The sequence below is a fragment of the Pan paniscus genome, chromosome 1 (genome assembly GCF_029289425.2).
Source record: "Pan paniscus chromosome 1, NHGRI_mPanPan1-v2.0_pri, whole genome shotgun sequence".
In the NCBI taxonomy this organism is placed as follows: Eukaryota; Metazoa; Chordata; class Mammalia; order Primates; family Hominidae; genus Pan; species Pan paniscus.
The window spans coordinates 101,350,974-101,365,362 of NC_073249.2; the positions used below are offsets into that span (position 1 = coordinate 101,350,974).

General features: G+C 50.6%; 1 protein-coding gene and 1 pseudogene across 1 annotated transcript; both read right to left on the reverse strand.

Annotated features, from left to right (window-relative positions):
* LOC117978246 (neuroblastoma breakpoint family member 15-like) overlaps positions 1-14,389 on the reverse strand; it is a 512,107-nt pseudogene that overhangs the window by 192,773 nt on the left and 304,945 nt on the right.
* On the reverse strand, positions 1,850-5,507 carry LOC117980195 (alpha/beta hydrolase domain-containing protein 17A-like). Its single transcript, XM_055102269.2, has 2 exons — positions 4,689-5,507; positions 1,850-2,450 (listed from the first exon to the last, which is right to left on the reverse strand). The coding sequence occupies exons 1-2, from the start codon at positions 5,432-5,434 to the stop codon at positions 2,045-2,047; spliced, it is 1,152 nt and encodes a 383-aa protein (XP_054958244.1). The 5' UTR covers positions 5,435-5,507; the 3' UTR covers positions 1,850-2,044.

Sequence of the window (14,389 nt, forward strand, 5' to 3'; positions counted from 1 at the left end):
CCTCCTAGAGCCCTCTACCTGGAGACGTCCAGAACACTCTGAGTTCAGTATGCTCACAAGTGAAGTCATAAAGAGCCAAGAGTGCAGGATTGGGGTCAGGCAGCCCCACTTCTTAGTTATGCGTAGACTTCTTAGTTTACTTGACCCTCTTCATTTTCAGATTTCATTTCTGTAAAATAGCAATGGGCTTTGTAGAATTGCTTTTAGAGTATTGTAAGGTAACTTAGGTAATACCTCTAACAAAGAGTCAAACAGATATTGGACATATAACCAATGTCTGGTACCGGCTTTCCCCTCCTTTCACAAGCTTAATGGCAATGCAATTAAGTCAAGGACCTGGATCAGAATTACGGCATGAGGAACACACTGCATGTTTGTGTACACCCATTCCTGGATGACTTTTCAAGGGTCTTCTCTTTTCTTCCACCTGACAACAAGTTCTCCAACTTCCCTACTTGGAAGTGGCTGCCTGCCATGAGATAATCCCCTTTCTAATTTGTCCTCCCATGAACAATGCACCCAAGGAGTCCTTCCTCTTACTCCATCTCTCCTTGAGCCTGCAGAATGGAGCTCAAGTTTCCTAGAGCAGCCACTGTTCCTGCACCACCTCCCCTTGTGCCTTGCGGGCTGCCAAGCCTGCATCCACCGTGCGCATGAACTCCAGCATCAGCAAGTTTCATGCGTGTGCCCCGTGCTCCTATCTGGGCTCACGTGAACGTGCTCTTCTCTCTTTCTGAAATGCCCCTTTCCTTTGAGCGATTGTGGAAATCCTCCTCATCTTTTACAACTAGTCTCAGATGCACCCTCCTTCCTGAAGCCTCCTCCGAATGGCCTGTCTACACATGGCCCAAAGTTGGTTTCAGATCATTAAAATAGAAGGAAAAAAAATGAATGGTGTGCAGGGAACACACAGACAGCCTGTGGCATGGTTGGAAGCTTGGTCTGATCTATGGCGAGTCCTGAGACCACGACTGTTCTTTGATTTTTGCTGCAGCCCTGAGAACCCTGTGGGTCTGCTCAGGCATCTTGCTGCTCTTCCGATCAAGCCTTTTGTTTCTCTGCCTATCTGGTTTCCTGCTTTTCACTTTCTTGTTCTCACCTGGCTGATTTGTAAATAATAAAATAACCGAAGTTAGACAATTCCAGCTACTTAAGCTAACTGTGTTTCCAGGGAATCTGTTTCATGTGTAGAGAGGAAAAAATAAGTAGTCAGAATCCTGGATTTTCTATGTGAATCAGTTTGCTTAGAGAGCAGCAGCTGTTAAAATATAAATGTGATATTTGAGTTCAAACGGGAGCAGAAATTATACTTAGTGTGAGCCAAAGAAAGGCATTTCAACGACAGGGCTCTTTCATCTGGAGTGGCGTGCCTAATTCTGATTTAGAGAAAAGCAGGTCTGATATTGTGCGGTGGAAAAGGAGGCCTGGGGCTGGGCATCAGAAAATCAGCTTTCAGACACTTCCTCCAGGTTGTAGCTGAGAAACTTGAGGCTCTTTAGTGAAATGAAAAAATAGTAGGCGTCTCATCCAGCACAGAACCATATTGTCAGAGTGTACACACAGATGGCTGAAGGCAGAAAACACCACACCAGTTCAGTTCCCCCCAGTGAAACCTATCTTGCCTTGGTGGAAAGAAGTCACCAAATCTGAAGGTTTATCATGAACAGGCAAAAGAGTTTCACTTGTTTTCATGATTCAAAACATTTGGCTTAAACTGCATATCTCTCCATTTTAAATGTGAATTATAATAGGGAAACAGGAGGGAAATATGCAAGATTCTGGAAAACCTGAAGTTTCCATGTTTATCTTTCTTTTTTTTTAAAAAAAATTTTAAATCTTTAATTTCCGTTTTCACGTATTTTCTTCTTGCTTCCAAAAGGAAAGGAGTGCGTAGCTCTGTTGCCTGTACATCTTCCACAGCCCCTGGGTCGAGGCGGGGTCCCCTGGGCCGCCCGGGGGGTCCACATGCAGCCCTTGGGGGGCCGGCGCGGGGTGAGGTCCGGGGGCCGCCTTATTGCTGAGGTCCGGCCGGTTGGGGCCGCCGCTAGGCGCGCTGGCTGGGCAGCTCCTGGGAGATGAAGCGACGCAGGCGCTCCAGGTACTGGCTGTAGAGCTCGATGTCGTTGTGCCCGGCGCCCTCCACCCACAGCGGCTCCACCGCCTTGGGGCAGCGCTCGTAGAGCGCCAGCCCGTGCGAGAAGTCGATCACCTCGTCCTCCGTGCCGTGGATGATGAGCACGGGCGACGTGATCTTGGACACCTTCTCGATGTTAGGGAAGGCGTCGAAGCAGTAGGTCTTCTTGGTGTCGGGGAAGGCGACGCGCATGCCCGAGGTGAGCGGCGAGTGCAGCACCACCGCGGCACACTCGTAGCGCGAGGCCAGGTCCACGGTGGGCACCGTGCCGATGCTCTGCCCGTACAGGATGATGCTGTCCGGGCTGATGCCGTACCTGGCGGCGCCGGAGCAGGGTCAGCCGCGGCCTCCGACGCGCGCGCACCCTTCCCACCAGCGGGCGTCCCCGGGCCCAGCTCCGGATGCGACCCTCCAGTCTCCCCACTCAGCCAAGTCAGTGGGTCAGGCCCAGGCTCCACACCAGTCCCGAGGGCCACCCCCAGCCCCCAACACCGCGGCGGTGGGCGAAGCCAGCGGCCCCGCCCCGTTCCCTGCGCTGCCATTCACTGGCGTTTCCTAGCTAGGATCTGCAGGGATCCCGCCTACGGAGTGCCCCTGGGGCGGGGGTAGGAGAGGCCCTGGCGCCTCTCCTCCTCCTGGTCACCCCTAGGTGCACACTGGGAACTGTGTGGCCCCCACATCCTGAATGCTTCACGCCTTCCTGCCCGGGTTAGAAAGCCGTTCCTGGTGCACTGGCCAGGACAGCGGACACTCTTCCACCCTGCAGCCCTTGCCCACCCCCTTGGCCATGAGGAATTCAGGCAGCTGTGTCCCCAGATGTCTCCACCCAATTTTGGACTCTCGGACTCCCCACGCCCAGTGAGATGCCAGTGCAACCCAGGTCAGCATCGAGGGTGGTGGCTGCGGAGGTGGCACCCCCTCCCACCAGCACCTTCCCTTGGGAGTGGACAAGTCCTCGGCCACCTCAGCACCACCAGCTCCCACCCAGGGCCACCCCCACCCCCAGGTCATTGGTGTGTGGCCCCTGACCCAGCTGATCCAGCACCAGTTACAAGGCCTCCTTGTGCCCAGTCCCAAGCACGCGGGACCCACCTGCCACCCTGCCCATGCCGGGACCCCACAACTCTCCTCCCACACGCTCTAGGCTCTGATCCCAGGCAGATGCCCTCTTGCAAGGCAGGAGCATGGGCAGGTGTGCGTCCCCTCTGCCTGGCATTCGGACTCCACCAGCAGGGCTGTCCCCGTCCCTGGCCTGGAATCCCAGCCTCCTGGCAGCACTCCACAGCTCACCACTCACCCATGCCCCAAAGGATGCTGCCTGGCTTGTGCCTGTGGCCCCAGCTCTGCCTCGGCCTCCCTGGCCTGCTCCCTGGCAGCCATGGTCAGTAGTGTGCTGAGCCAGCCCAGCCCTGTCACCTGCTACAGGCAGGAGCCCCCAGCTGCCACCTGGATGTCACCACTCAAACGAACAGGACACATCCCCAGTGGAGGCCCTGGGCACGCTCTGGCCTCCCCCTCACAGCTCTGGGCCTAGGTTCCTGCAGGACAAAGTGGCAGCAGGACAGATGGCCGAGCAGACAGAGCTCAGAGCTGGCCATGACGGGTGTGACTCTGCCAGTGGCCCAGGCAGTAGAGACAGGAGGGGCCAAGGAAGTCGCATGAAGTGGTGATTGGTGTCAGCATCCCACACTGCTGGGAGGCCCCCAGAGCCAGGGTGGTGCCAGGGGACCAGCTCCCAGGCCCACTGCAGGGACTGCCTGCATATCACCAAGGCAACGACGACCTCACCTCTCTAGGGCCTCTGACTTCTCAGAGCTGTGCCTGGTCCCTGCGGGAGCAGGTCAGACCAGTGGGCTGGGCAGGGCCAGGACGAGACAGCCCCAGTGGATGGCGAGCAGGAAAAGCCACCAGAGGCCCACCCGGGTCTCCTCGTCCAAAGCAGCACTGGCCCGAGCGGTGCTCAAACACCGGTCAAGGGCCCAGGCAAGCGCAGGGCTGGGGACGTGGATGATTAGGAGGGCTGGATCTGGAATCGAGGCTGGCCCAGACCTCGGATGTGTGCTGCGGGTCTGCACCTTACCCTGTAGGCCCTGCCCCAGGATGGCCAAGCTCCGCAGCCACAGGGCCTCATGGGCCAGGCCTCCGGACCTGGATGCAGCAGCCTCGCCTCACTTGGCCCCAAGTGCTGCCTCGGCCGATGGGCTCCCAGCCACACGTGCACAGACCCCCAGACCACCACCCACTCCCTCCCGCCGGGTGGCATCTACACCCCTGTGACAAGCTCAGCCCCTTCCCATCCTCAGGCCAGGGGTTCCCAGGGAGCCTGGCTCCACAGGCCAGGGTGTGCGAGGACCGCCTGGCCACACCTTAGCCATGTGGAGGCGGCACCTGCACACCCAAGCTCGCCTGTCCGGCTCTCTGGCCCTGTGCATCCACTGTGGCTCCCCTCCTGCAGGGCCGCCCACCTTCCTCCCAGGGAAGCCCGCCCCCCGGCCCCCCGCCTGGTCCCCTCTTGGGTGTGCCCAGGCTGAGCTGCCCCCAGGGTCGCCCTCACCTGGTGCGCAGGGCCTGCCAGGCGGCGTCGATGTCGGCATAGAGGTTCCTCTCGGAAGGCCTGCCCGAGCTGGCACCGTAGCCGGAGTAGTCGTAGGAGAAGATGTTGCAGTGGAGGCGGGAGCCCAGGCCAATGTAGAAGCTGCTCATCTGGCCCAGGTCCACGGCATTGCCGTGCGAGAAGAGGACCGTGTACCTGGCACCAGGCACGCAGCGAACATACATGCAGGAGACGCGGTTGCCGCGGGCGCTCTTGGTGGGGAAGACCTCGATGGTGTCCAGCTCGCGCTGGCTGTACTGGAAGTCGGCACGCTCCGTCAGGTGCAGCTTCCAGCGCCCGGGTGCGCCCGAGGAGGCCCGCAGGGTCCCCAAGGGGGCGGCCCCGGCCCCACCAGGCCCCGGCTCGGGCTCAGGCACCAGGGAGTAGGTGGCCTCCGGCGGCAGGAAGGCGAGCTTGGCAGCGATGCGGCCGGGGCAGGGCGGGCAGCAGAAGAGGCAGCAGAGCTCACTCAGCGACAGCCCGTTCATGGCGGGCGCCGCCCGGGCCGGGCCTCCACCGGGGCCCCCGCCAACAACGCCGCCCGGCCTGGCCCGGCAGGGGAGGGTGGAGGTGCTCCGAGTCGCGGGCAGGGGGGAGAGCGCCCCCCCAGCTACCGCCCCAGACAGCAGCCCCGTTAGGAGGCCAGGGCCCAGCCCCATCGCGGTCCAAGCCGAGCCCCAGGGAGCCTCGCAACCACAGGTCTCCATGTCGTGCCGTGGGAAGCCCACCCCGGCCCGTGCCCCCGGGCCCCAGGGCCGCGCTCCATGGCTCCCGGCCGCCCGCCCGTGCGTCCGTCGGTCCCTCCGCACCCCTGCCCGGCCTCCTGCACCGCCACCGCCGCAGCTCCCCCCACGGACGGAAGTCCATGTTTATCTTTTCTTTAGTTCCTTGCTCTTTAGAGTCAACCAACCCATTCCCTAGATATAGTTATAAAAAATGGCTGGGGTAAGAAAAACAAGTTCGGTGATATTTTTAAAACTGTATGCACAGTCACTTGGAGACCCTTGAATGATGTTAGGAGACTGAGCTTCCCATACTCACTGGGACACACACAGTTGCTCTTGTTTGTAAGAGAGGACGCTTCTGAAGTGTCATTTCCTCTGTTGCTAGTATCGGCCTGCCTTCCCCTTGACCCCTGCCTTGTGGCCACCACTGTATCACATGTCCACACCCTTCCTTGGCTGGGGCCCTGGAAGCCAGGGCATACTGAGTGGGACAGCTGGCAGGGGCTCGGTCTGGTGCGGTCACTGACAAAGAATCCTCCTCCGGCCTGTCAGTGGCAACTCTGCAGCTGTTGGCCCACATACCTGGCATACCTCCAACTCCAGGCAACTGCTGGGTGTGGGCAGGGATCCCAGCAGCACCCACTGGCGTCGGCTGCCTCCCACAATGCCAGCCCCCAGGTAGCCAAAAGGAGTCATCCAGGTGTCGGGGAGAGAAGCTGAGAGAAGCAGCGAGGGCGGTGGTTGTGGGAGAGAGGAGGAAGTTGGGAGGGTCACCCACACACTTACGGAAAGCTTGGTGCAAAGAGAAAGAGACCGCCTTTCAAAAACAGCCCTGCTCTACCATCCAGAACCTAGTCCCGATCATGCCTTGAAAAAATAGATTCCCAAGTGGGTCTTGCCTAAATAATGTAAGTGGACGTGGGAAAAGCACGGACTTGTCAGCAGTTTCAGAAGGTTCCTTGCTGCTGGTGACTTTGGAAAACTCCCTTAACCAGCGTGAGCCTCCATGTCCTCCTCCAGAGCAGGGGACTGTGTACCTTCCCCCAGGGAGGCCTGGAAGGATTTTGTTGGGTTTTCCTGATAAACTCACTCAGTGGATGAAAGGGGGGATGTTTGTAAAGTTGTCATATTTATGTTGAATGTAAGATCACTGAACTCTCACTGATATGCAGAAATCAACCTTAACGAGCGCTATCTGCAACACAAGAGATTTGTTTTCATGAGTACACACCTAGACGATGAACCTGTGCACACGACTTCACACTTTAAAAATGTCTCTTTTTTATTTTGCAGTTCTTTAAATACTAACAAGAATGGTTTTTAAAAGTGTTTTCAAATGTGAAAAAATACATATGACATAAAATTTATCATTAACCACTTAAGATGTGCGCAGGTCAGTGGCATCATGCACGTTGACAGTGCTGTGAAGCCATGACCACCATCCAGCCACAGAACCCTTTCATCTTGCAAAATTCAAACCCTGCACCCACTGAACAACAACCCCATTTCTCCTTCCCTCCAGCCCCTGGCAAGCACCATTCTATTTTCTCTTGCTATACATTTGACTATTCCAGGTACTTTATATTACTTTTAATGGCAAAAACCACAATAACTTCGCACCAACCTAAAATGAGTTGAATCATGTAGTATTTATTTGTTTGTTTGTTTGTTTCTTTTTTTGACTGGCTCACTTCACTTAGCATAATGTCCATTGTTTACTATCAGCAATTACATTTTAAAATTTCTAATCTTAGAAAAAGAGGCATACTGTTGTCAATGAGAGGTCAGCAGTTTCAGAATATATGAATAGATGACAGACACAATAGACTTAAAAATTATTACCATTTGTTGTGCCAAGAAAACTTGCAAAAGTGTTCTTTCTCTGATGTAAGCATGCCAAAGGTCTGAATGTGTACACATGTATGGTACTTCCCCCACTCCTCTTTTCTTTCATTTTTATCTTTACTTTTTTCTAGGTAAGGACCGATTTTATTGTGGGGTGAAAAGTAACATAGAGCTGTACATTTTAAAGTGACTTGTATTCTCTATGTTAAGCTCAGTAAGTTGCCTCTGCTGCAGGTTGTAAGTATCTGTGTTTAGCCCTGCATTCTATCTGCCCATTTCCCCTGTCTTTAGCACAGCTTGCCTCTCCCCATCCCCACAACCCTGCCTAATTCTACTTGCTTTCTTTGACTCACTCATGAAGATTAAGTAGGTACTAAGTAAAATACAAGTATTTTACTTATATCTAAATCTCATGCCTTTTTAACAATATCAATATTACTTTTCTCACTTCAGAGATAAGGAAACTGAGGCTCAAAGATCTTATGTAACTGCCTATAGCCTAGCATCCATCTCAATGGGCGTCAAGAACTAGATCGAGTGTGTTTTGAGACAAATCCCAGAGGCTGCCCTGCACAGGATGTGGCAATCATCACTGCCTTAGTCATCTGACTTTTGCTTTTTGTTTGTGTGCTTGTTTGAGACAAGAGTCTTGCTCTGTCACCCAGGCTGGAGTGCAGTGGCACAATCACTGCCTCCTGCAGCCCTTGCCTCCTTGGTTCAAGTGATTCTCCTCCCTCAGCCTCCCAAGTAGCTGGGATTATAGGTATATCCCACCACACCCAGCTAATTTTTGTGTGTGTGTGTGTGTTTTTTTTTTTTTAGTAGAGATGGGGTTTCACCATGTTGGCCATGCCGGTCTCGAACTCCTGACCTCAAGTTATCTGCCCACCTCGGCCTCCTAAAGTGTTGGGAATACAGGCATAAGCCACCATGCCCGGCCCTGACTTTTGCTTTCTATTGGGCTTACCTGTGTATTCTCACACTCTCGGGAGAACTCAACACTCCTGAAGAACACAGCCCATGACTCCTCATTTCTGTCTCCTGGCAAAGGCTAGCACAATATTTTGTGCAAAGGTTTTGCTTTCTTAATGATAAGTGAATGAAATATGGAAAAGTTTTAACATAAAAATATATTCAAGTTAGCATTTTGCCTGAAATTTATACTTAATTACATCTAGGAAATTAAGTGTACATGATCAACATATATGTATATATCATTTTCCTATTTGAGTACTGACAAGATGGAGGAAAGGCAAGGAAAAGCTGGAGAATTTGAAATATGCACGAGGTCATTTCCGTTCCAGAAATAGGAGACATAAAGTAGAGGTCGAGATCATTGACAGTGGGCTTTCTCGAGTCGGGTAGAGAAGGGGTCAGTCCTTCTAGAGCTGGATCCAACCGTGTGTGGCTCTCTACCCAAGGGTATCCACCTGCTCTCCATTCCCTCATGTGTCCACTGGGGTGCACACAGCACCTCTCATGGGAATTAAAAACGGTGGTGCCTGAGCAGCTTTCAAGGAGCCAGTGGCACTCGCTGCTCAGTGCACATGAGCTAGAGAGGAGTGGAGGCCTCAGCACAGGGCCTGGTACTAACTTGAGAGATATTTGTTGTGCCCTATACCCAGCAGATACTGAGTACATGCTCAATGTTGTCATTATTTTGATAGATATTTTCTTAAATCTGGATTATAATCCTTCAGTTTGGATAAGACAGACAATATTGATGGGTTGGGGTACTTTGTCAAAGAATGTAAAGAAAGATAATGTGAAGAAAGGCAATTTTGTGATTAAAAAGGAAGCTTTATTCTTAGATTTGTTAATAAGTGTCTCTTACTGAATTATTTGCTTATTAGGCAAAACAGTGATATCATTGAATCATTCTAAAATTCCTTCCCTTTTATGTCTTGAGGTTATGAACACATGTAAGGCACCTCACCTGGCATCTGACAAACTCAACGAGACAATGAATGAACCAGAATAAATAATCATCTATTTTTTTTCCCCCTGAACATTTCTACAGTTGAGACAGTCTTAGAATTTCTCTCTTGCATGCCAGGATATTAGACTGTTGAAATTGAATTTTTTTTTTTTTTTTTTTTTGAGACGGAGTCTCGCTCTGTCCCCCAGGCTAGAGTGCAGTGGTGCGATCTCGGCTCACTGCAACCTCCACCTCCAAGGTTCACGCCATTCTCCTGCCTCAGCTTCCCAAGTAACTGGGACTACAGGCACCCGCCACGACACCTAACTAATTTTTTTGTATTTTTTAGTAGAGACGGGGTTTCACCGTGTTAGCCACGATGGTCTTGATCTCCTGACCTCGTGATCCGCCTGCCTCGGCCTCCCAAAGTGCTGGAATTACAGGCGTCAACCACCGCGCCCGGCTGAAATTGAATTTCTTTCTTTTCACCAACTCGAATTTCTTCTTCTCATGTAAGGTCATCTTACATAAGTGAGACTCCTTTGTTCCCTTTCCCTTAATAACAAGCCTACACGGAGGTGAAGGGGGTGAACGCATCTCTTCTCATCTCAAAACATCCACGTGCTCTTCCATTTTTTTCTGACAAATAAGTGAGAGGAGGTGACATGATAACACACCATGGATATTATTCAGCATTTGTAAAAGCTGAAAGTATCATTTGGTAGACAAACTGCTTTTTGCACTACAACCTCCAGAAAAAAGCGCAAACGGAATTCCCCACTATCACAAATTACAGTCCAGTTTCCCCACATGTAAGAGTCAGGACATACAGAGTACAATAGAGAAATCTCCCCGAAAAACACCAACTTCGTGACTGTATTTTCTCCTGGTACGTAAATATAAGTGAACGTACCTCTGCCCTGCCACAGCTCCATACGCCTCACCCCTTACACGCACGGTCACTTGCCCCGCGCATTCCCCCACCCAGCCCCCATGCCGCCTCAAGTCCTCCTAGCCCTGACACACAGCTGGGACTATCACGTCCAACCGGTGGTCCTGGACTAGCTCCCACAGCACGAGAAATCTTTCGTGGCGAAGCAGCAGCCCCTGAGCTGCCTCATCTGCATAGGAATCGCCCTATCTGTGATGTCACCGACAGCGCCTTTCCCGTCCCCGTCTGCTCTTCCGCCCCACCCTCTGCCACTCAGCCGACCAACCAGCTGCGGGAGCGGGCGGAGGAAGTGACACCTGACTCTACCTCCTCTCCCTCCCATCCCCGTCCCTGGTCTCTCCCAAAGAAGTAGGTTCTTAGCCTGTGATACAAAGGACCCCTTTGGCGGCCAGCTGGAGCCTGTGCGCTTTTCTTCAAATAATGGCTTTTAAAGCTCAAGACTAGAAAGTTTAGGATTACAAAGAAAAACGGTTCTTTTCACATACGGTTATCCTTGTGATGTAGCATTTCGCTTGACATTTGGAAGTCGTTCAATATCAGAGAGAAACCGTATCTATGAAACTAGAGAGGCTGCTCAGATGACTGCAAACCAGCCATCCTTACTTGTTTTATCACTAGGAGTATTATAAAGACGGTCGTCCAGTTTCTTGAATCTTGTAGGGTTTTTTTCAGATACAGCAATGTACAAAAATGTGCTGCCCCAGCAGAGCACACTGGACATTCAGGCATGGTGCTGGAGTTTGTCGTCTCTTCACTGCCTTCTCTAGACCTTAGCGCTTACCTCATGTTAACACTTTATATGCTGCGAAGACAGAAACACAGTCATCCAAATTTGGCAAAAATATTTGGGAGAAATTTTATTTCAGGTGTTTAACTGATTACTTTTAATATGTAGACTACAACACCAAACTCTCAGAATACTCCACAGACTTATTAATGGTTTCCACCCCCGTCTCTGCAAATCTATCAGGCAAGTTTTTCCTGCCCTTTACTTTCATATAAGCTGAGTCACAGTCTGTAGTGGGTTTTGGGGGGAGTGTTACTGCCCAACAGGTACACCCTGCCTGCTGCCTAGACAGAGCCAATTTTTCGACACAGGGGAATTGCAATAAAGAGTTGCACTCTTTATTTGGTGATTGGGGGCCGGTGAATTGAGAGTTCTGCTTGGCCAGGTCAGAGATGAAATCACAGGGAGCTGAAGCTGTGGTCTTGTGCTGGGTCAGTTCCTGCTTGGGGGCCACAAGACCAGCTGAGCCAGGTTATCAGTCTAGCTGGTGCCAGCTGATCCACTGAGTGCAGGGTCGGCAAAATATCTCAAGCACTGATCTTAGGTTTTCCAATAACGATGTGATCTCCAGGAACAATTTGGGGAGGTTTAGAATCTTGCAGCCAGAGGCTACATGACTCCTAAACCATAATTTCTAATCTCGTGGCTAATTTGTTAGTCCGGCAAAGGCAGTCTAGTCCCCAGGCAGGAAGGGGGTTTGCTTCGGGAAAGGGATATTATCATCTTTGTTTCACAGCTAAACCATAAACTAATTTCCTCCCAAAGTTATTTCGGCCTGTGCCCAGCAATCAACAAGGACAGCTTGTACGTTAGAAACAAGATGGAATCAGTTAGATCAGATCTCTTTCACTGTGGTAATTGTCCCAGTTGTAATTTTTGCAAAGGCGGTTGCAGAAGCAGAGGCATAGGTCTGACTTCTTTCACTCAGTCCTATGTCTATGAATTTTTCATGTTATTCATATGGTTATTTGGTTCTACGTGTATTCCTTTGTAGGAATATACATTAACTTATGTATTTATTCTACTGTTGTTGAACATGTTGACCTAAAAGAAGGAGGCTGAAGCACAAAATATAATTTAGAGTTTACTTGAGTCAACATGAAGACAACTGCCTGGAAGACTCACACCAAGGAAGCTTGGATCTGAGCTCCCTTTGGCCTTTGTCACAAGCAGGTTTTTATTTTTTATTTTTTATTTATTTATTTATTTTGAGACGGAGTCTCACTCTGTCGCCCAGGCTGGAGTGCAGTGGCGCGAACTCTGCTCCGCCTCCCGGGTTCTCGCCATTCTCCTGCCTCAGCCTCCCTAGTAGCTGGGATTACAGGCACCCGCCACCACGCCCAGCTAATTTTTTTTGTATTTTTTAAATAGAGACGGGGTTTCACCGTGTTAGCCAGGATGGTCTCGATCTCCTGACCTCATGATCCGCCTGCCTCGGCCTCCCAAAGTGCTGAGATTACAGGCGTGAGCCACCGCACCCTGCCCACAAGCAGGTTTTTAAAGTTCAAAAGCAGGGACAGACAGTGGGCTGATAGGTGCCTATCAGGAATTCTCATTGGTTTACAGAAATAACATTGCTTGGTGATTGGCTATATGTTGTTAAGTTATAGGGTATGGGGGTATAAGGATTGGTGTGGCATTATTAGGTTAATTTACAGCTACTTGAGGCAATAGCAAGCAGTTTCAACAGATGAATACATAGCTCAGTGCAGCTCAAAAGGAAGGAGCGGAAATTGCTGTCTCGATTTAACGTCTCTCTGGGCCTGATCATTTGAAAGGGCTCACATTCCTCAGATAAAAAGTTTTTTTAATCTTTCTTCTTGAAAGCATCGATGATCAAAAGCTAAGTCAAGGGTGTCCCTCTTTGCCAGAAAGGCTCATTCCCGGATAGTCCTGTCCCAAGCAGGGGACAGGGGAGGAAAGAAGCCACCTCACTGAGGAATTTTTAAGAATGCCCAAAAGTCCAATTGAAAGGGCATTACAGCCAGGCATGGTGGCTCACACCTGTAGTCCCAGCACTTCAGGAGGCCAAGATAGGTGGATTGCCTGAGTCCAGGAGTTCAAAACCAGCCTGGGCAACATGGTGAAACCCCATCTCTACAAAAAATACAAAGTTAGCCAGGTGTAGTGGCACACACCTTAGTCCCAGCTATTCAGGAGGCTGAGGTAGGAGGACTGCTTGAGCCTGGGAGTTTGAGGCTGCACTGAGCTAATATCACACCACTACACTCCAGCCTGGGTGACAGAGTGAGACTCGGTCTTAAAAAAAAAAAGGGCATCATAGAGTGGCAAAAAAAAAAAAAAAAGAGAGATAGAGGGGGGCCTCAGTTAAGTCTACAGCTGCTGTCACTTATTGAATCATCTCTACTCTTCAGAATACCATGAAATTAGTTTTCCCAGAAGTAAAACGATGAGAGATACATAACAATAATGACATTGCACTTCATCATTCCATGCCCTTAGACATTTATAGGGCCATGGATGGTGATCTTTTCAAGAGACAAAAATAAACGCCGAACAGGTAAGTGCACTATAATTTGAGTACATCAGCTTTTGGGCATTTAAACCATGGGTCAGAAATTTAGAGCAAGAGGGCAGGTTGGATCCTGATAGCAGGAGGGAGTGTTTTTCTTTTAACTTTCCAGTGGCATCATGGTGTTAACCACTGTTATTTCAGAGTGAAGAAACAATTTTTTGTTTGGTTGGTTTTGTACTTTTTATTTTTATTATAATTACTTTTTAAGACAAGGACTCTGTCTCCCAGGCTGGAATTCAGTGACAAGATCACAGCTCAGTACAGCCTTGACCTCTTGACCTCCAAGGCTCAATGGCTCATCCTCCCAAGCAGCTGGGACTACAGGCACACACCACCACACGCAGCTTATTTATTTATTTTTTGAGACAGGGTCTCACTCTGTTGCCCAGGCTGGAGTGCAGTGGCGTCATCAGGGTTCGCTGCAGGCTTGAACTCCTTAGCTCAAGTCATCCTCTCACCTCATGCTCCTGAGTAGCTGGGACTACAGGTGGGCACCACCACACCCAGCTAATTTGTATATATTTTATACAGTCAGTGTTTCACCATTTTGCCCAGGCTAGTCTCAAACCCCTGTGCTCAAGTGATCCTTCTGCCTTGGCCTCCCAAAGTGCTGGGATTACAGGCAGTTATTTTGACAATATGATTATGATGGGTTAAACTGAGATGTGCGGCAGGAAGTTTAGGGTGAGTCAGACAGATTAGATAAACAGGTTTTGCTTGATATGACCCTGAGTTGTATCGTGAGTGCAATCAGGAGGAATACAGGTGAAATTTAGCACAGGATGTACCAATGGGTCATTACAGTCAAACGTGGTTTGTGGTTTTGAGTGGCAAACCTGGAACCTTGTCAAATTTCCCACAGAGGTAATGGTTTGTGAGATTCTAATCAGAGAATTATC